This window comes from Triticum aestivum, chromosome 2B (assembly GCF_018294505.1).
Source record: "Triticum aestivum cultivar Chinese Spring chromosome 2B, IWGSC CS RefSeq v2.1, whole genome shotgun sequence".
NCBI classification, from domain to species: Eukaryota; Viridiplantae; Streptophyta; class Magnoliopsida; order Poales; family Poaceae; genus Triticum; species Triticum aestivum.
In genome coordinates this window covers 406,149,645-406,171,161 of record NC_057798.1, presented here as the reverse complement: position 1 = coordinate 406,171,161, position 21,517 = coordinate 406,149,645, and the positions used below count along the sequence as shown (strand labels likewise).

At 44.9% G+C, this 21,517-nt stretch overlaps 3 protein-coding genes across 4 annotated transcripts in view; 1 reads left to right on the top strand and 2 right to left on the bottom strand.

Moving 5' to 3' along the window:
* Positions 1-17,289: 17,289 nt before the first annotated feature.
* Positions 17,290-19,510, top strand: LOC123045179 (triacylglycerol lipase 2-like). The gene is made up of 9 exons (XM_044468129.1): positions 17,290-17,445; positions 17,547-17,666; positions 17,770-17,910; positions 18,023-18,136; positions 18,223-18,369; positions 18,454-18,494; positions 18,611-18,690; positions 18,780-18,875; positions 19,038-19,510. The coding sequence occupies exons 1-9, from the start codon at positions 17,290-17,292 to the stop codon at positions 19,361-19,363; spliced, it is 1,221 nt and encodes a 406-aa protein (XP_044324064.1). The 3' UTR covers positions 19,364-19,510.
* Positions 19,511-19,552: 42 nt separating this feature from the next.
* LOC123045180 (fasciclin-like arabinogalactan protein 3) lies at positions 19,553-21,035 on the bottom strand. The gene has a single exon (XM_044468130.1). It carries the CDS (start codon positions 20,705-20,707, stop codon positions 19,877-19,879), a length of 831 nt encoding a protein of 276 aa, XP_044324065.1. The 5' UTR covers positions 20,708-21,035; the 3' UTR covers positions 19,553-19,876.
* A 140-nt stretch (positions 21,036-21,175) lies between these two features.
* Positions 21,176-21,517, bottom strand: part of LOC123045178 (uncharacterized) — a 28,281-nt gene continuing 27,939 nt past the window's right edge. For both annotated transcript variants that reach the window (XR_006421114.1, XM_044468128.1), the window contains exon 27: positions 21,176-21,462. The gene's annotated coding sequence lies outside the window, so the exon portion shown is untranslated. The remainder of the gene's footprint in view (positions 21,463-21,517) is intronic.

The window sequence follows — 21,517 nt, the reverse complement described above, 5'->3', positions numbered from 1 at the left end:
AATATCCGATAGCTAAAGCTTTTCGTCATGGATTTTATTGGTTGACGGCTCATGCTGATGCAGAGGACCTTGTTAGTAAGTGTGATGGTTGTCAGAAATTTTCTTGACAAGCTCATGTGCCGGCTCAAGAATTGCAGATGATTCCAATCACTTGGTTGTTTGCAGTCTGGGGGCTTGATATGGTTGGGCCTTTCAAAAGGTCTAAAGACAAAAAAACACCTCTTGGTGGCGGTTGACAAATTTACCAAGTGGGTTGAGGTAGAGCCGATCAGAAAGTGTGATGCGGCAACGACGGTTCAATTCATCAAGAAAGTAATCTTCCGTTTTGGCTTTCCTCATAGTATCATAACTGACAATGGTACAAATCTATCCAAAGGTGCTATGAGAGAGTTCTATCAAATAGAGCATATTCGTCTTGATGTCTAGTCAGTAGCTCACCCACAGTCCAATGGTCAAGCTCAGAGGGCCAATCAGGAAATTTTGAGAGGTATAAAGCCCCGGCTTATGGTTCCATTACAGAGAACGCCAGGTTGTTGGGTTGAGGAGTTACCTCAGTAATTTGGAGCATCAGTACTACTCCCAACAGGTCAACAGGCTATAAGCCCTTCTTCATGGTATATGGGGTAGAGGCGGTTCTTCCAAGTGATATCTGTCATGACTCGTCCCGTGTGGTGGCTTATGTTGAAGCTGTTACTGAAAAAGCATGTCAGGATGCAGTTGATGTGTTGGATGAGGAGCGTGACCTTGTGATGGCTCATTCGGCGATATACCAGCAAGATCTGAGACACTATCATACCCGTCGGGTTAAGACCCAGACCTTTCAAGAAGGTGACCTGGTACTCCGGTTAATCCAAGATAAAACAGATATGCATAAGTTATCCCCACCTTGGGAAGGACCTTTTGTGATTAGCAAGAATCTGAACAATGGGTCATATTACCTCATTGATATACAAGAACATAAAGAGTCGTGTCAGCCGAAGGAGGAGACCCGCCGGCCATGGAATATTGCCCATCTTCGGCCTTATTACACTTGAGCCACTAGCTCTTATGTTGTACATACTTCTTTCACTGTATATATTATGATCAATATAATAAAGTCCACATCCCTGATAATTTAGGGACTCTATCATTTCATTTATAAGCATCTAAGTCTTTGTTATTTGTTCATAAGGTTACTTGGGGGCTTCCAATCCAGTGGGTTTAGCTTTCTTACCCTCTTGACCAGGCATAAAACGCTAAATCCCGAGTTTTGACCTGCCTGTCTGCTTGATACTTCTCCACCAGTTAAATCTGAATGACCCGTTCTACTCTTAACAATCAATCTTTTAAACAAGACCCTGAACTCGCTAAGGTTAAAACGGTGGTTTGTCATGTGAGGGTCGGCTTACAGTAAGAGAGGACGACTCTAAGGCTGTGCGGCCTATGAAAGCACTCGAATCTTAGCGGCTGTACGACCCATGAAACCACTTGAATTTTAAGGTTGTGCGGCCTATGAAAGCACTTGAATATTTTCTGAATTTCTTTTCTGGACATTTTGGATTTGCACTCCCTGCAGATTTTTTTGCTTAAGTGTACTTTGTACAATTTAGGCCACGTAGCCTTGATTATCTGACTCATAATTGAGCATATTTGGGTTTGATAACCCTCCCTAATAGCGGATCATAAGCCGCCAGGATATTTGCCTTGAGCAATCAACATCATGATATTTCGTGTCTACTGCTTATCATTATCAAAGGAGTTACCATGATATCAATCTACAGGTATGTTTTTCTATGATGATATGAATATTAAGGGTTTGGTAAACTGCCCTGATTTTTGACTTTAAGTCGCTAGCATATTTCCGGCTTAAATATCCTTTATTATAGTCAAAGATTATTATATCAGGATTTGTTACCCGCCTTGGCTTAAACTGCCAGGGCGTACACTGCTTACCTTGTATGCAGAAAATATGCATACATCGATCTGTCCCACATGGATGATGATACTATGAAAAGGAGCAGCGGCAAATCATTAAATGATTATACTGGCGGTTCAAAAGTTAAATGGCTAAAATATGCACGATGGCATAACAGATCATGGTTTGTAAACCTAGGCTATTACAAGGCCACAGTGGACCTACAAAATGGGACTTAAGTGTTTTTCAACACATTGTGCTCATGCTCTAATCTAAGAGCCACCTGGTATCAATGGACTTCTTCATGGCGGGTTGATGTCTCCGAGGTATCCTGCTCCGGCTCTTCTTCTTCGCCGGTCTGGGGGTCAGGAAACATCTAGTCGATGCCAGTTAAGGCTTCAAACACAGCTTCATCATTCATAATTGGTGAAGAATCGACATCAGGAGCAAAAGAATGCTTACTGTTGGAGGGGTGAGATCCACGATATCATAAGCCGGCGCTTTCACCTTCGCATTTTCCATAGTGTAAGCCGTCTGGTACCTGGATAGGTCGGTTTCCTCAGCCAGTTTGCACACCAAGGGATGCATCTCCTTCACGCACTTAGCAAAAGTCTGTCTGGTCGAAAGGAGGCCCATCTTCTTTAAGGTAGGACAACTGGTGACCATCTCTAGTGGGTCTAACTCTGCTTGCCATGCTTTGGCCCGGGTTAGAGCTGTAATAGCACCAGCACGGGCGGCTGATCGCTTTATTTCTTCCAGTTTTTTGGGCATTACAGATAGTTTATCTAGCACCTCCTTGAGGAGGGTAGGTGCTCGTTTGCCATTGGAGATAGCCACCATAGTATGTTGTGTGCCAGTGTATAACTACTCCACCAGAGTATAAACCGCCTTCAACTTCAGCAGCATGTCTTGCCCAAGATTGGAGCTCTTGGGGCCTATTGAGTAAAACATACAGGTGAGTCGTCGAGCGAGTTACAATTCAAAAGATTGAGAACGGTTAAAATGTTAAGAATTACTTACCGAAGATAACAGATGTCAGCGGTGAGATATGGCGTTGTAAGCCGGTCAGCTATGGAGTGGTCTCCTTCAAGGAAGCTTCAGCAGTTTCTGCCCTTTGCAATAAGGCGGCTTTTTCTTCCTCCCAGGCGGTTCTCTCCATGGAAAATCCGGCTTTGAGCTTCTTGTTCTCATCTAAGATAAACTTAAACTTGGATTCAGCTTTGCGTGTTTCAGCTTCTTGGTGCTCAAGACCTGCGAAGTTAAATTTAAGGCATCCTGCAAGAAAGCAACACATGGTTTAAACATATTGGTCAGGCCATAGTTTACAATCAAGTCCCAAGCACATTGCAAGCAAAGAACTTGGCACTTTGGGGCTAATGTATGAGGAAGTTCTTTTCACATTGCATTGCAGGAGATCCGGCTCATCTTTATCAGATATGCCGGCCTATGAGGGCTATGAGGTGAAGTTCTCCTTTGAAGATGGTAAAAATGATCCGGCTCATCTTTATCAAGACAAGCCAGTTCATGAGGGCTATGACTCGAAATTTGCAATGAAATATTGATTAAACTCTTAACCATACTCAATGAATCCTTTCCTATGGCTAAGACTTGGGGGTTGGATGACTGTATAGACAGAGGAAGCAGATGTTCATACCTTGTATTTCTGTCGCATTCTTTTGACTATGTTTGCTTCCAGATCATGACCAGTATGCAGACGGCTTAGATAGCCGGAATATAGCTCATTGACATCCAAGTTTGAGTAGCTCGCAATGTCAAATTTGGTTTTGCTCTTCTAAATTAATTCTTCCTTGGCAGAATGCTTAGCCAAAACAATGGGATTCCCCGGCTCTACATAGCTAGTGCTAGTAATCAAGACATCCTCAATATCTTCCTCGGCAGGCTTGATGGGTCTTGGCGGCTTAGCACTTGATGGATCAACGCTCATGGGATCCATGGGGGTGTCATGAGTCATCAACAGTGTCTTTAGAGTTCTGATTTGAAGCTTCTGATGTTGGGGTCTGATTCTCCAGCTCATGGACCTTGGGATCTTTGACCGGCTTGTCTACCTTCAACTTATTGCTTGGTTTGGCTATACCACTGAAAATAATACATATGAGGATGTGAATATATCAGTTTTAAAAGAGTTAAATCAAAGAAGTAAAAATGTTCTTACCCAAGGGCAATCTTGGAGGGAGGCATCTGAGACCCAGTAGTCGCTAGAGGATGAATGAGAAGTTCCCTGATAATTAGAGTCGGGAGAATTAAGTGGTGGACGAATAATACCCGCCTTTGGAAAGAATGGGATTGAACTCTGAAGCACCTCTTTTCTATGTTTGTGAGGGACTGGCGTGTTGGGTAAGCCGGCAGAAAGGTCTCCGCCTCCGTTGTCCCAGGTTGTGCATCGGGCTTCATGCTGTTGTTTCTTCAAAATAAAGTTTGGATCCAAGTAAGCTAAAGGGTGAGAAAACCTTACTTTCCAGGTCACTTGTCAAACTTTCTGTCTTGGCAAAGGCTCTGAGTCGGAGGAAATAATAGTTACCTCCTCAACATCTGCTTGGCTGGTCTCCGCGTCATCCTGAGAGGAGTCAACATCAATAAGATGCATAAAAAGGAACCAAGAGAATCAAGTTCTACCTCTGATGCATTGTCCAGGGCAAATAGTTCTGATGTGTCTGATTTCTTCTTGTTTTTCTTTGAGGCCTTGGTCTTTGCCCTGACCTTTTTGGCCGGTTTATCCTGAAGTTTCTTGCTCCAGAAAGAAGAGTCGGCCTGCAGAAAGCAAATGATGATAAGGAGAGTGAAATTTACGTGAATAATGAATAAAGAAAATGGGTTTGATCACTTATATCTGGAGCCGGGTTAAGAGCGCAGAAGGGATTCAACCCCGTCTTGCTGCAGCTTTCTAAACTTTCTTCGAGTAGTGTTTTAGTCATCTCATTGATCTCTCTATCATTCAGACGTACTTGGCAGTGATGCTGAGAATCTTTGACATCGCAAGTGTATTTACACATTAAGTCGGGTCGGCGGCTCAAAGGTATGACTCTCCAAGCGACCCAACACCGGACCAAATCAACTCTGGTTAACCCGTTAGCTGATACGTCTCCAACGTATCTATAATTTATGAAGTATTCATGCCATGTTTACAATAATTTTATATGCTTTTGGTATGATTTGCATGGAATTAACCCGGATTGACGTTGTTTTCAGCAGAACTACCGTGGTGTTGTTTTTTGTGCAGAAATGAAAGTTCTCCAAACAACGCGAAACTTTTTGTGGATTTTTTATGGACCAGACGACTACCAATGGGCCAGAGCAGCACCTGGGGGTGCCCCGAGGGTGGCACAACTCACCAGGGTGCGCCTGGGCCCCCAGGCGCACCCCGGTGGGTTATGCCCACCTCGGTGGCCTCCCGCACCCCCTCTTTGCCCTATAAATTCTCAAATATTCCAAAAACCCTCACGGGGACCCTAGATTAGAAGTTCCGCTGCCGCAAGCCTCTATAGCCACCGAAAACCAATCGGGAGCCCGTTTCGGCACCCTGCCGGAGGGGGAGATCATCACCGGTGGCCATCTTCATCATCACGGCGGCCACCACGATGAGAAGGGAGTAGTCCACCCTCGAGGCTGAGGGTTTGTACCAGTAGGTATGTGTTTAATCTATCTCTTGCATGATCTTGAGATGTCACGATCTTGATGTATCATGGGCTTTGTTAACATAGATGGATCATATGATGTTTATCCCCTCTCTACACTTGTTGTGAGTAATTGAGTCTTTACCCTTTGAAGTTTTGTCTTGTCGGATTGAATGTTCAGATCTAAGAACACATGATATATGTCTTGCATATGAATACCCGTGGTGACAATGGGGTATTATTTTGATTCACTTGATATATGTTATGGCATTCAACTTGCGGATTCCTGAGGTGACTTGGGGATAATTTATGCATACCGGTTGATGCACGTTTTTATTATCTTTTCTCCGATAGAAACTTTGGGGTCCCCTTGTAGTTCTTTGTGTGGATTGAAGTATTATGAATCTGAATTTTTTTGATACATATCATATAATTAACTCACGGGTACTCGTGGTGACATTGGGGTATCTAGGTGACATTAGAGTTGGTTGATATGCATCATATGGTGTTATTTTAGTATGAACTCTTGATTAGATCGATCGAAAAAAATAGCTTGCTGTTATTTTAGTACGAACTCTAGGATAGATTGATCGGAAAATAGCTTTGAGGTGGTTTCGTACCCTACAAACAATTTCTATCTTTTGTTCTCCGCTAATAGGAACTCGAGAGTGATTCTTTATTGCACTTTGAGGGATAATCATATGATCCAACTATGTTAGCATTGTTGAGAGATTGCACTAGTGAAAATATGCACCCTAGGCCTCATTTTCCATCATTGCAATACCGTTTGTGCTCCGTTTACTATTTACTACCTTGCTGTTTTTTTATTGTTCGCACTACAAAAACTCATATCTACTATCCATACTACACTTTTATCACCATCTCTTCGCTGAACTAGTGCACCTATACAATTTCCATTGTATTGGTGTGTTGGGGACACAAGAGATTTCTTGTATTTGATTGCAGGGTTGCTTGAGAGAGACTATCTTCATCCTACGCCTCCCACGGATTGATAAACCTTAAATCATCCACTTGAGGGAAAATTGCTATTGTCCTACAAAACTCTGCGCTTGGAGGCCCAACACGAGTCTACAAGAATAAAGTTGCCTAGTAGACATCATTAGCCAACAAGGGTCTTACCTTCGAAAAGGTGGGCATATACTTAGCCCGTTCAGTGATGCTGATCCGGTCCGGAAGTGGATGTTTTGGGTTACCAGCAGTCGCGGAAACCCGACAGAGGATTTTCATCAGATGGAGATGTGTCTTGCCAGTAAAACTAGGTCTGATTCTAGTCTTTAGGGTGACTGGAAAGTGCGGCTGAAGGGAAGGTAGCATCTCTTTGCCTTTGAATCAAGATTCTACCAAGTTCTAAGCTCGGTCCGTCTGTAAATTCAGTTTGGCGGTTCAAATAATAAAACTCTCTGAAAAGATCAACATTGGGCTCTTCCTAAAGGTATACTTCACAAAAGACTTGAAAGTTGCAGATGTTGGAAACAGAGTTGGGTCCGATGTCTTCAGGGTGAAGTTGAAAGAAGTTCAGTACATCGCGAAAGAATTTTGACCCGGGCGGTGAGAAGCCACAGTTTATATGGTCGGCAAAGACTATGACTTCGCCTTCTTTTGGCTGAGGTCTAACTTCTGTCCCTGGAACTCGCCAGCGGATGACCTCTTTGGCGGCTAGCACGCCCGCCTGAACATACTCATTAAGATTTTGTTCCGTAATAGTTGAAGCAACCCAATTGCACGAGGTGACAGTTTTAGTCATGTTTAGCCTGAGAAGGAAATATTGGCGGGTTAAATTTGTGATGGTAAGCCGCCCAATGGTAAAAGAGAGCAAGTTCATTATGCAGAATTGGTTATGGGCAAAGATTGATTGCTATGGAAGAGGAAAATTAGAGGCATGGTTAAACCGGCAAGGCATAGCCGGGTAATATCGACATTGGATAAACACTGGCAATTTAAAAGTTCATAAATGAGCAGGTTGGTACTTGGCGGGTTACAAAATATCATTTAAGCCACCCATACAGCATTGATAAAGCAGCTAGCTACAGATCTGGAGTTGAGTGAAATTTCACCAAGTGCTGAATAAACAGGTTTCACAGGTTCTGCTTATAATTTTGGATCTAAAGCAATTCAGAAAATGGGAATAATTGTTAAACCTAAAATACGGCGGTGGAAGAACATGCGAGTTGAGATTGAATCTTGGATAGAGGGGGTGCATCTACGATTGGAAGGAGATGCTTAAACTACTATCACGCAACTTCAGTACCGTTTTCAGATTGAACTAAGTGCTTGAGGAACAGACTACGACGAACTTGGATGAACACCGACGACTAGGGCATCTTGGCGTAGAGAGGAAGTGAAGAAAGATGTGAACCTGTTGATGCTGATGATCAGCGGAAGGGCACCGCGATCTCTGGTTACGTTCAGGTTGATGCAACGGCCTAGGTCAGGGTTGCTTGACGAAGGTCGATGGCAGCGGCGGAGCTTGAGCTGCAGCGGTCGGCGCAAGGAAGACGAAGAAGAGAGAGGTACGGGGGTAAAAGCGAAAAAGGAGCCCCCTGCTTATTTATAAGGGAAAATGTGAATAGTAAAATGGTAGCCGCGGAAATCAAGGAGATGTGATCATTATTTCAACAACAGAGGCGCCTTGATTCTCAGACAACCAGTTAATGCAAGGATCCGTTGTGAGGTCATGGATTTTTTATAAATTTACTTTGTATGACGTCATGGCGGGTTATAATATTTTTCAAGACTGAGCTTTGGGGAGACGATTCGCCAACTGAAGCAGTGAAGATTGACATGAACAAGTTCAAGTCAATCTGGGACCTAATGTTGGTGATATAGCTCCAAGGTGTGACCTGCTCGGAAGGGGTTGGGTTACACCGTTGGCGGTTTAATATGAAGAAGGCCCAAGGAGGCCCAAGGTGTGAAGACAACGGCTCATGGAGACAGGCCTGGTGAAAGCCCAAGACCCGGGCCTGTGAGCCGCCGCATGATGACTTGCCTTGTAAGGCATGATTAGTTAGAAACCGAGCCAGCCACGGTGTGTGAGCCAGCCGGGACTCTGTAAGCCTTTGGGTCTCAACCTGTGTATATAAAGGTGAGACCCGGCAGTAGGTTAACTCAAGAAACAAGCAATCAAGAACTAGGTCAAGCGTATTCACTCCCTTGTAATCGAAACTCGAGCAATACAACTAGAAGCAGGGCGTAGGCTTTTACCTCCACCATGAGGGGCCGAACCTGAGTAAACTCTTTGTGTCCTTTGTCCCATTCAACCCCTTCAAGCTAACCTAGTCGCGATGGCTCCACACCTAAGTCCTTTCACTAGGGCATCTGCCGTGATAAAACCATGACAGCTCCCGCCCCTCTGCTGCCATGAAGGCCATGGACCAGAGGGGAAACCCTCCTCCCATATAGGGCGGGGGAGGTTAAGTAAGAATAAGAAGGAGGGGGTTCTCTCCCCTTCTCTCCCGGTGGCGTCGGAGTGCCGCCGGAGGAAGGATCGTGATGGCGATCTACACGAACAATCTCGCTACCATCAACACCAACTTTCTCCCCTCTATGCAGCAGTGTAACACCTTTTCTCCCTGGTGTAATCTCTACTTAAACACAATGCTCAATGCTATATGTTATTATCCAATGATATGTGGCTATCCTACGATGTTTGAGTAGATTCATTTTGTCCTATGGGTTGATTGATGATCATGATTGGTTTGAGTTGTATGTTTTATTTTGGTGATGTCCTATGGTGCCCTCTGTGTCGCGCAAGCGTGTGGGATCCCCGATGTAGGGTGTTGCATTACGTTCATGATATGGTGGGTGCCTAGAGTTACAGAAGCTTACGCCCAAGTAAGGGGGTTGTTGCGTATGGGAGTAAAGAGGACTTGATACTTAATGTTATGGTTGGGTTTTACCTTAATGATCTTTAGTAGTTGCGGATGCTTGCTAGAGTTCCAATCATAAGTGCATATGATCCAAGAAGAGAAAGTATGTTAGCTCATGCCTCTCCCTCATATAAAATTGCAATAATGATTACCGGTCTAGTTATCGATTGCCTAGGGACAAATAACTTTCTCCTGTTACAAAAGCTTTCTACTAAACAACTAACTTATATATTATCTTGCAATTTACTCGTAGTTTTATTCTCGTTAAGTACATCTAGTTTTATCCTTGCAAACCTATCCTATCACCTACAAAATAGTTTCATACTTGTTCTAGGTAAACGGACGTTAAGTGTGCGTAGAGTTGTATTAGTGGTCGATAAAACTTGAAGGGAATATAAATCCTACCTTTAGCTCCTCGTTGGGTTGGACACTCTTATTTATTGAAAAAGCTACAACTGATCCCCTATACTTGTGGGTTATCAAGCTTCATCTTGCAAAGGTGTATTTGTGATGAAGGTAAAAGCCTGAATCTACACATTTACTTCCATTAGTTCCTGTGGCAAAGAAAGGTAGAATCCAATTCCAGTAGCAGCAGAACCCTATGAAAATCCTGGAATTATTTTGCACTTAAAAGATGCATCAGAATATACTCTTGGTCTTGCTACAAGAAGATCAAACTTAATTGTGTGACCCCGCAAAGGAAGTTGATTAGTAGGACTTGAGGTACAGATAAGATTTTGAGGCTGGAGCTAATGAGAATTATGAACAAGATCGCAAGATTCATTAGTCAGAGAAGTAGCAGCAATATTAACATGGTAAGGGAGAGTTTTTTTCCTATCAAATAAATAGCCATTCCTAGATTTCCAAAGACACCACATAAAATTGAGAGTATTGGGAACAGAGGCATTTGGATGATTCATATTAAGCAAAGCTAGGATAATGTTATGAATATTAGAATAGTTGTGAACTAAAACATTTGTTTTAATGAACCATGGATGGGAAAACCAAGCAGCTCTAGCAAAATCATAAAGGAAAAATAGGTGCATTTCATCCTCTTGCTGACCACATCTGTAGCAAAGTTCAGAAATATGAATAGAGAAGTGGCCAGCCCTCAAACTTGTGGGAGAACTTTTCAAAGGAGTCTCCGAGCGAAATTTTGGACCCTAGGAATCATCATGCTTCCAAATCACCTTGAGCAGATTTTTGACCTGCAAAGAAACTTGAGAAGGAGCATATGTCGGATTGGCATGAATATCCTACAAACACAACTTGTAAGTGGATTTCAAAGTAGAAGTCCATTAGGAGTAAGACCAACAAATAATATATGGGCCATCCTCATGAATAATTTCAGTCTGGATAATAGCAGAAGCTAGAGGCTGCTGAAAGAGAGAGTTAAAGAGATTATTGTTCCAAACTTTTCGATCGGGAATCCAAAGATCATTAAGAAGAGAAGGGTAAATGTATCCTAGAGGCTGAATAATGAGATGATCATAAACAGAAGTCCAAAGAGGACACCAAGGAGTGCTCTAAAGAGAGATGGTAGAAAGAATGAGTTTTAAGTTTAGGCAACAGTTTTAGGATGGAGGACCAGAAAGCTGATTTTGGAGTGTTAGGACTAGCAGTCCAGATAGAGACATCATAGAAGTATTTGGACTTGAGCACAAGATGAAGATAGGAACAAGGAGCTTTGTCCATCCACCAAGTAGCTGCAAGAATCAAACGCTCATTAATAGCTTGCAAATTCCTCATACCAAATCCACATTCTTGCTTTGACTTGCAAATGTCCTTCCAAGCCCTAAAACAAGGGCTCCTGCTAGAATTATTCTCTCTACTTCATGTCCACCGGAAATTCCTGATAATAGCAGTGAGTTTGGCTATAAATTTTTTTAGTAAACAAAATGTTAGCCATGTAGTACACATGAATAGGAGAGGATACATATCTAATCAGTTCAAGCCTAGCCGTATGAGAGAGCATGTTCGCCTTGTAAGGAGGCAACCAGTTCACAAATTTATCAAGAAAAAATTTATTTGCAACAGTACATCCTTCGCAGGGAGAATAAGAGGATGATGATGGTCATGAAAGTTTGATCGAGAACCATAATTATGGGATGTTGGAACATTTGGATCCAAAGAAATGGAAAGATTTTCATATTGCAGCCGTTCTCCATTCAGTCCTGGAAAAGCTAGTTGAAGAATGATTTGCTCCTGCTCAAGCACAGAATTAAGAGCAAATTTGAAGCTACACTTTCAAGTTGGGTTGATCAGTTTTTAAGCTAAGATTCTTACATCATGTTGGGCTTCACTAGAACTGGGTTAGATAGACGATTTCTTTTCTCCTTTGTATGTTTTAATCTGTACATATTAGACACTTTATTTTAATCGCTTTTGCTTCGGTATACCCCCTAAACATATGGATGGCTTAGATTATCTGATACTCCTTCGTTAGCAAGGGCAATGCGAGTCATATTTATAAAATGGCCCGCCCGCCCGCCCGCCCGTGCACTAGTATACATATTCGTACGTCCGCGGCGCGAGGCAATTTTTTTCATCCACGGGGGTGGCCCGATTTGTCTGTGAGAAAGTACAAAGGGTAGGCGCGATTTGTTTGTGAGAAAGTACAAAAAGGGGGCATGCAAAGTCGAACTTGCAACCTGTTGCTCGGGGGCGCATTAGCACATTTGTACTAGCTAATACGGCGGGAAGGCGGATTATGACAGACTCTAGGCATTTCGCTTTTCATTCGCAGGCAGCCATGATTTATGTTTTATTTTCGTCTGCGCCGGGTCACGATATATGTGTTGTGTGACGTGTAGTGCCGCGCGGGATGGTTCAACGTGACCGGCCCGCAATCACGGTTGCACCCCTGCCGCCTGCCGTTGCCGCGCCCCATGCTGCCTCGGCCCACCCCACCATTAAGTCATCGCATCTCACCGCCTGCCTCCGCATTCACACTGATGCGGCGTATTCCAATTGACCCCCCACCCCCCCTCCCCCCACCCCTCCCGCGCGCGCCCGTAGCCCCTAGCTATAAAAAGTCGGGGCCGGACAGCCGGCGCACGTCGCCCCTTTTCCTCCACCTCAGACCCCCATTCGCCCGTTTCTCCCTTGTCGCCCCTACTCTACTCGATGGTGAGCTCCGAATCCGAAAGCGACAATGAAAGATCTTGGTCGTCGACTCTCTCGTGGCCGCGGCGGAGTTGAGCCGCTTCGCGCTGCTCATTACGCCGTCCATGCGGCTGCCGAAGGAGTGTGGCACATCCCCGCCGACGGATACACGACGTTGGGGCCTGACGCAACACCGTAGCAGCTTCACTCCCACGCAAAAATGAACAAATTCGGACACCGAACATGTTGCGTCACGTTCGGCCTATGTTTAGGGCTTTTTCACCAAGAAACCCATAGAAAATGCATAGAATGCCAGAAAATGGACGAAACTTCGCATGCATTTGGCCATGGTGATGTCATTATGTGGAAACCAATTGGGTATGTCTGGTGGAGGTGGAAAAAAGTGCATATAGAGTTGCCCTACCGGCAGACCCGAACGGTCCTGGTTGAACATGGTGTATTTGTTGCCATGCACGAAATGACAACAAACTTTGCCAACATGTGAGCATGCCAATGGTTATCCCCCACGCAAAAATTGAAGGAATTCGAACACCGAACACAAGTTGCGTCACGTTTGCCTGTGTTTTAGAGGGTTTTCATGGGGAAACAATAGAAAATGCATAGCCAGAAATGAATGAAACTTTGCATGCAGGTTGGCCATAGTGATACCATTGTGTTGAAAAAAATTGGGTATGTTTGGTGGAGGTGAAAAAAATGCTTCGAGACTTGCCCTACCAGTAGACTCGAATGGTCCCGGTTGAACATGGTGTATTCGTTGACATGCACGAAATGATTCCGAAAAATTTCAGCATGTGGGCATGCCCATGGCAGTCCCCATGCAAAAATTGAACAAATTCGGACACCGAATGCACGTTGTGCCACGTCCAGCCTGTGTTTTAGAGTTTTTTCACCGGGTAAACCATAAAAATGCATAGAATGCCAGAAAAGAACAAAACTTGGCATGCATGCTGGGCATGGTGATGCCATTGTGGGGGAAAATTGGGTACATTTGGTGGAGGTGAAAAAAGTGCTTCAAGAATTGCCCTACTGGCAAACCCGAACGGTCCCAGTTGAACATGGTGTATTTGTTGCCATGCATGAAATGACACCAAATTTTGCTTGCATGTCCCATGACAGTCCCTCACATAAAATTTGAACGAATTCGAACACCGAACGCACATCCCGTCATGTCCGGACTGTGTTTTAGGGTTTTTTCACCGGAAACCCCCTAGAAAATGCATGAAATGTCAGAAACCAAACAAACTTGGCATGCATGCTTGCCATGATATTTTCATTGTGTGGAACAAATTGGGTCCATTTGATGGAGGTGAGAGAAAAAGTGCTTTGAGACTTGCCCTACCGGCATACCCGGAAGGTCCAGGTTGTACATGGTGTGTTTGCTGCGATGTCTGAAATGACACCGAATTTTTCCAACGGGTGAGCATGCTCATAGTAGGCCCGCATGCAAAATTTAACGAATTCGGACACCGAATGCATGTTGTGTCACGTCTGGCCTGTGTTTTAGAGTTTTTTCACCAGAAAAACCCTAGAAAAAACATGAAATGTCGGAAACCAACGTAACTTGGCATGCATGCTTGCCATGACGTTTCCGTTATGTGGAAAATTTTGGGTCCGTTTGGTGGAGGTGAAAGAAAAGGTGCTTCGAGACTTGCCCTACCGGCATACCCGAAAGGTCCATGTTGTACATGGTCTGTTTGGTGTCATGCATGAAATGACATCAAATTTTGCCAGCGGGTGGGCATGCCCATGGTAGCCCCCACACAAAATTTGAGCGAATTTGGACATGGAATGCACGTTGCGTCACGTTCGGTCTGTATTTTATGTTTTTTTTCACCGAGAAAAACCTAGACAATGCATGAGATGTCGGAAACCAATGAAACTTGGCATGCATGCTTGCGAAGGTGTTGCCGTTGTGTGAATTTTTTTTGGCTACGCTTGGTGGATGTGAAAAAAAGAGTGCTTCGAAACTTGCCCTATCGGCAGACCCGAATGGTCCCTATTGAACATGGTGTCTTTGTTACGATACACGAAATGACACCAAATTTTGCGAGCATGTGGATTGATAACAATTTGTGTTCAACATCAATTATTGCGAATTTGATAACAATTTTGCAAAAGTTTTCAAGTTTATATAATTTTCATACACAATCTAAAATTCTAAAATCACTGACAAATTTCAAGAAATGGTTAGGATATAAGAAAATGTTCATGTTGATTGTTAATGACGGAAATTGCAAATAACTGAAGCATTTAAATTAGAAAAAACTACATGCTCACAGATACACCCATGTTACCTAGTCTAGCACACCCCTTTCAAATAATGGTTTTTTGGACTATATATAAATGACCCCAACTTCTTGCGGCAATCTGGCACAAACATATGAGGCATCAATACCAGGTTTGAACGACTTCCAACACTACAAGTTGCGTCACATTTGGCCATTTATCGACCATTTTTCACCGAAAAATACTACAGAAAATGCAAGAATTGTTGAAAACTCAAACAACTTGGTATGGTGCCTTGAATTGTACAAGGCCATGGAAAAAAATATTGAGGCCATTTCAACGATATCAGGAAATATTGTGCTCTCAGACGGAGCCTTCTGGCCTACTCGAACCCTTTTCATTGAACATGGTGTTTTTCTGGCTTACCTGTAGGCAGCATACTGTTCCATTCATGGTTTTAGTTCCATTTCATCTGGTTACACGGCAGGAGGCATGAATCTAGGCTATATGATAGGGCAGTCTGGTTACACAGTTGCCGGTCAACCAAACAATCCGACCCATGGGTGGCCGAGGCTCATGGACACCCGACCCGAACGGGTCGGGTATGGGTCAACATCTTCACCCTAAATAACATCGCAACGATGCAATATTTCATCTTATCGGACCTCCAAAGGCTGAAGGTGCAACACACATTGTCTAGAAAAATGCATGCTACCCTAAAAAAAGTCTATTGCATTCATGTCAGTGAATTGATCACGGGAGCATGTTGTTTAGTACCACCTCGCTTGCTCTAGCGTCTAGTCGGTGGAGCTCTAGTGCTCTACTATATAAAGGAGACTAGGAGGGTGTTGGTTCAGAGGAAATGCATCAACCATGACATGTATTGAACGAGTAAAATGAAAACGTAATAAAATGCCAGAACCGATGGGTGCCCGGGTTGGTCGGATTACTCGATGGGTTCAGGCATGGGTCACCCATGTGTAGGGTCCTCGGCGGGCGATGGACCCGACAAGGGATTCGGGCATGAGTCTGGGAGAGGTTGATCCGAGCAAACCCGACCCGATTGCCAGCTTGAGTTGCCGGTTTTAAAATTTTAAAAACTGCCAGCCTGAGTTGCCAGTTTTTAAAAACTTTAAAAAATCTTCACAAACTAAAGAAAATTTACAAGTTTAAAAAATGTTCGTCGATTCGAAAGAGAGTAAACGAATGTGACAAAAAAGATCACGAAATTGAAAAAAGTTCATGAGTTTGACAAAAAAAAAGTTCACCAATTTAAAAAAATGCGAAATTGGAAAAAGTTCATCGATTTGAAAAAAACTTCACAAATTTGCCAAAAAAGTTCATGAAATTGATAAAAGTTTTACAAAATAAAAACATTTGTTCATTTGAAAATAGTTCGCGGATTCAAAAAATAAGTTCACGGATTTGAAAAACGTTCATGAATTTAAGAAAATGTTCATGAATTTAAGAAAATGAAAAAGAAAAGAGTGTACGTAGTTTTTCTAAGGATTATTAATTAAAAGAAAAGAGTGTAGGCAGCTAGTCACTGAAACCACGCGTGGACCAAACGGCGTATGTTTCCTTCATTCCTTGAAACGTGACTCATTTTTTGTTTTGCATTTAATTTTTTTAAAGATTGAGGACCGACATGGCGACTCATGCGACGAGAACCTGTCCGTCATACGTACAGAGTAGGCGTAATGAATTGTCCATCCATCTTGTGCATAGGGGCGTTTCCTTCATTTATTTACTGAAACACACTCACATGTTGTATTTAATATATCTTTTGTTTGCATTAACTATATGTGTTTAACACCACGTGTGCGACTCGATTTGTTATCACGGGGACGAGAACGTGTTTTATGAAGAAAAACAAAAAATGAAGAATAGAAGGGTCAAACAAAACAAAACAAAAACCAAACTGAGAAGATGCACAACAAGAAGAATAAAAGAATACTAGGCACAGCAAGTTAGTTATCCTAGTTAGTTACAGCGTGTGGAAGTAAACTGAGAGCTTGTGAGTTTGAATCGTACCTTGTGCATCTATTTTTTGAAGGTTGGAAAACAAATCGGCCTAAGACGGAGGGGTTGTGCCCCGGTGGGTATACATTATGGTCAAATGACCATATTATCCTTGTACAATTTGTGAGGGAGGGGTGTATTATTTTCGGTTCAAAAAAAAAAGTTTGATCGAGGATAGGCAGGAACTGAAGTAAAATGCACGCTTGCTTTTTATTACAAGAAGAAATATTCTACGTGCTTAAGGAACCTGCGTGCAACAAGGGTTGATGTGTAAACTATGTTATTAAGTGCGCCACAACGCCGTGAATTAGCAAGGTGATGTCTACTTGATAGCTCAATACAATACTGCTTGCAGCCCTCTGGTTAATTAATCTGCGTCGAAAATGACCCGATCGTTGCAACTAGTATAAAAGAAGATGGATCGGGGACAGAAGAATGTAGATTTCACGCCGACTAAGCCGATCGGTAGAAGAAGAAACTTGTGCGTATGGCCAGATTAACCATGTGGAGAGGCAGCAGCTGCATCCTTAGCCTGTTGGTTGTGATGTGCGTTGGGGCCTCGGCAGCACGACCGGCTCCGGCGGAATCGCTGGCGGCGGCGAACGGCACGTGCCGGTCCAGGGTGGAGCCCTTCGGCTACGGATGCGAGGAACACACGGTACTAATTACTACTCCTACTACAGTAACCAGGCGCGTGTGTTCATCTCATCATGTCTGATTAACTGACGGAAGATTAATTTGGTGGTTGCGTACATGCAGGTGACGACCCAAGACGGATATATCCTAAGCCTGCAGCGAATCGCGAGCGGCCGCGGCGGCGAGTCAGCGACGGGCGGCGGCGGGAAAGTGCCGGTCCTGCTGCAGCACGGCCTCATGATGGTATACATACACATATACTACTAAAAAGCAACTGTTGGATGTTAATTATGCTTGCGATAGCAAGTGCAAGTGATGACATATGTTTTGTTGGCATGCCATGCAGGACGGGATGACATGGCTGATGAACTCGCCCAACGAGTCCCTGGGTTACATCCTAGCGGACAACGGATACGACGTCTGGATTGCCAACACGCGCGGCACTGTCTACAGCCTCGGCCACACATCGCTTTCTTCCAGTGATCCGGTGCGTTCCGTGCACGTACATCCTCTCATTAGAATATGATTTGACGTGCACTCTCTTCTTTGTTGTACTATAAGTAATTACTAATACTAATGCTGGATGAGAACCCCCACAGGCCTACTGGAACTGGTCATGGGACGAGCTAGCCAGCAACGATCTCTCGGCGATGCTGCAGTACGCGTACGACCAGTCAGGCCAGCAGAAGGTCCATTATGTGGGCCACTCGTTGGTAAGTCACAAAACGAAACAAAATACGTGCTCACCATGATCTCATCTCAGGGCATCCCGAGTAAGAAAACCTGTCTGCGAATGCAGGGGACGTTGATCGCGCTGGCTGCCCTGAGCGACCAGCAACAGCACGTATCGATGCTGCGTTCGGCTGGCCTGCTCAGCCCCATCGCCTTCCTCAACAAGGTGTCGTCGCCCTTGGCGCTGGCGGCGGCCGACGTCTTCCTCGCCGAGGTAATCAAGTTTGATCCCATTCCGAGGGTATCACATCACACCACATGAATCAATCAAGAATAACACTCATGTTTCTGATGGCAGGCTCTCTACTGGCTGGGAATCGATGAGTTCGATCCAACAGGGTAATCTAAGCACACGTTCTGTTTCCCGATTCATTCTCTTCTTCTGAGGTTTCGTTTGTTTTGCAACTCCAACTCAACTGACGATGGCTGGGAACTAATGATCTCTATCTATGCAGGACTGCTGTTCACGGTCTGCTCACTGACATATGCAAGCTACCAGGGGTGAACTGCTACGATCTCATGTCATCGTTTACAGGTATCAGCTTCTATCTCTCCGTTTGTTATTATCATCACTGACTGAGTAACTGGTCGGCGTACTGAAAGAAACTATTGGTCGACCAACAGGCGATAATTGCTGCCTCGACAACTCCTCTGTCCAGACCTTCCTTGCTCATGAGCCACAAGCTTCTTCAACCAAGAACATGGTCCATTTGGCTCAAAGTGAGTACGCTCTATCTCTTTTCAGTTTCAAAAAAAAAAGTGAGTACGCCCAGCCACAGTCGATACACCCTTTTTTCCCGTCGAAAAAGAAAGAAAGAAAGAAAGAGATGAAACAAGATTTCTGCTGTTAACTAAGGTGGCACATGTAATTTGACCCAACAGTGATCAGAAGAGGTATAATCGCCAAGTACGACTACGGCGACGCGAGCGACAACATCAAGTACTACGGCCAGGCGACGCCGCCCGTGTACAACGTGTCGGCCATCCCCGACGACTTCCCTCTCTTCCTCAGCAGCGGCGGCAGGGACAGCCTCTCGGACGTGCAGGACGTGCGCCGCCTCGAGCAGGCGCTCAAGTCGCACGACAGCGACACGCTCACTGTCCAGTACCTCGCGGACTACGCGCACGCCGACTTCGTCCTGGCTGGGAACGCCAAGGAGAGAGTCTACGGGCCTCTCATGGCCTTCTTCAGGCTCCAGGACAAATGACATGGACTCACCACCTGATTGCACTTTATGTGTAATTCATTCATTTGGGATACGAGTGGTCATACTTGTAAACCGTGTGATACTAGCAAATAACTAAATTTGTTCTTCTCACATATTTTTATGTACATATATACTCCTAGAAACGACAGAAATTATAAAATGAACAAGTTTATGTACCTTAGGAAATGATTGTAAACTGCATACTGGACTCTTCAACTTGAGAAGAGTACATCTGGATACGAGAATGTGGTGGCCTTTGAAATTGTTCTCTAAGTGAGGCATACTTTGCTTTTCATCAAGATCCCAATCAGCATAAGCTTCTATCAAACTACGTACCGAACGATACTGAGCAGTAAATCGCCTACGGCGTCCCTCCTATCTCGCACATCCTGCCAGTGTGCCATCTCTTGGTAATTTCGATTTGACAGCCAATCCGATCACGTTTTTGCCTACACACCATCGTAGGTGCTGCTTTGAACCGTATCTAACCTACTTGTACGCAGCGGGCATGAGTCAGAGCGAAACAAGAATCACCAGAAGCGCCACGATACCGAGACTTGCACGGGCACCCACCCTGCCCGCAGCGTCCCCGGTGTCATCATCCGCATCGGGCGCATCCGCATCGGGCCCATCCGCCGCCGGGCCGTCCGCGTCGGGCCCATCCGCGTCGGCAGGTGCGTCAGCGCTAGAATCGTCGTCGGACGGGGCAGGAGCAGGGGTCATTGGCTTCTTGCTCTTGGACGGCGCCGGTGCTGGCGCAGGAGTCCTAGTATGGGCAGGCGCCGGAGCGTGAGCTCTGCTGTTGTCGACGGAGCCGATGCTGGGCGGCACGATGGCAGAGCTGACCTCCAGCACGGAGATGTTGTAGGGGCGGGACATGACGGGCTTCACCATCTGGGACGTCAATGGGGCGCCGGGCTCGGCGGAGCCGAACATCATCACGCCGTCGGCGGCGCGCCTGGTGTAGTTTATAAAACCCATCCGGTTGGTGGCCTGGCCGGTGGACTGGAAGAGCGTCGTGAGCACGGCCGAGCGGTTCTTCATGCTGCCCAGCTTCTCCGTGTCGTAGTAGTCCAGGACCACGTGCACGGCGAGCACCTTCCGCTGGACGTCTGAGGGGAGCGAGGTGATGCCGCCCATCCCTCCATTGTTGACTGCCAGCACCGTAATAGTCTGCCGGCGGTTGATCTCGTCGGCGAGCTTCGTTTGACTGAGGAGGCCGTTGAACGTGGAGAAGTCGGGAAACTCGCCAAGGATTCTGGTGATGTTGACGCCTGCCGCCGGTGACGCCAATGCGAGGAGTAGAAGCACCGCCGCGGCAAAGGAGGAGACGATCGGAGCCATGGTGGTGCAATTTGCTTCGCCGGAGATTGAGCGACTTGTCGCTGGTTAAGGAAGACAATTGTCATTCAAGTGTGGTTAGGATGCTAAACTTGGACGTCCATGACTGGACACGGTGATCCTAAACTTAGACGTCACTGGCTGCACATGGTGATGCTAACCCTGGACATCTGCATCTGCATGGTTTGGCGCAACAGTCTGTCTGCGAGTAGGCTCAACCATTGCAACATCCGATCACTGTGTGTCGATTTTCGATTCAGAATTCATGTGTCTCGACGGTGCCCATGGTGCTCTGGCAGAGATGCTCGACTCAGGCAGGCCTTATGCGAGCGAGCAGATGCACCTAACAAGGTTGACATGCCACATCTATTATCATCTTTATTTACAGGAGTCCAAAGGGTCCAACTTATCTTTTTCTTCTTGCTCTTTTTTTTCGTTACTTTGATTTATTAGTTCAAAAATGGAGCTCCGTTTCAAATAGTGCCCCCCTTTTCTTCATGAAAACAATCACAGTTCATCAGTCCATTTGTAGAAAGGCTATGTCAAGAATAAACTCTGACAGCACCCTGTATAACGTACATCCTCTTTATTTTCAGTTAGCACTCGCAACTAAGCTACAGTATACCTGTGGTATGCATGACTTTACATGTCAACTCCGAAACTAACACCATGATTTTATATGCACTAACCTATCAATAAACTGTCAAATGATTCGGTTCATCAACCATGCCAAAACATCTGGAAATAAAGAAAAATCCCTGCAAAAAGGATAAAAGATGATGTCAGAGTCAATGTTGTGACTTTTCTGAGCGC

Coding starts and splice junctions, on each gene's coding strand:
- LOC123045179 (XM_044468129.1), top strand. CDS start 17,290: ATGTGGAGAGGCAGCAGCTGCATCCTTAGCCTGTTGGTTGTGATGTGC. Junction 18,691..18,779: donor TCTCATGTCATCGTTTACAG/GTATCAGCTTCT, acceptor GTCGACCAACAG/GCGATAATTGCTGCCTCGAC. Junction 18,876..19,037: donor CATGGTCCATTTGGCTCAAA/GTGAGTACGCTC, acceptor TTGACCCAACAG/TGATCAGAAGAGGTATAATC.
- LOC123045180 (XM_044468130.1), bottom strand. CDS start 20,707: ATGGCTCCGATCGTCTCCTCCTTTGCCGCGGCGGTGCTTCTACTCCTC.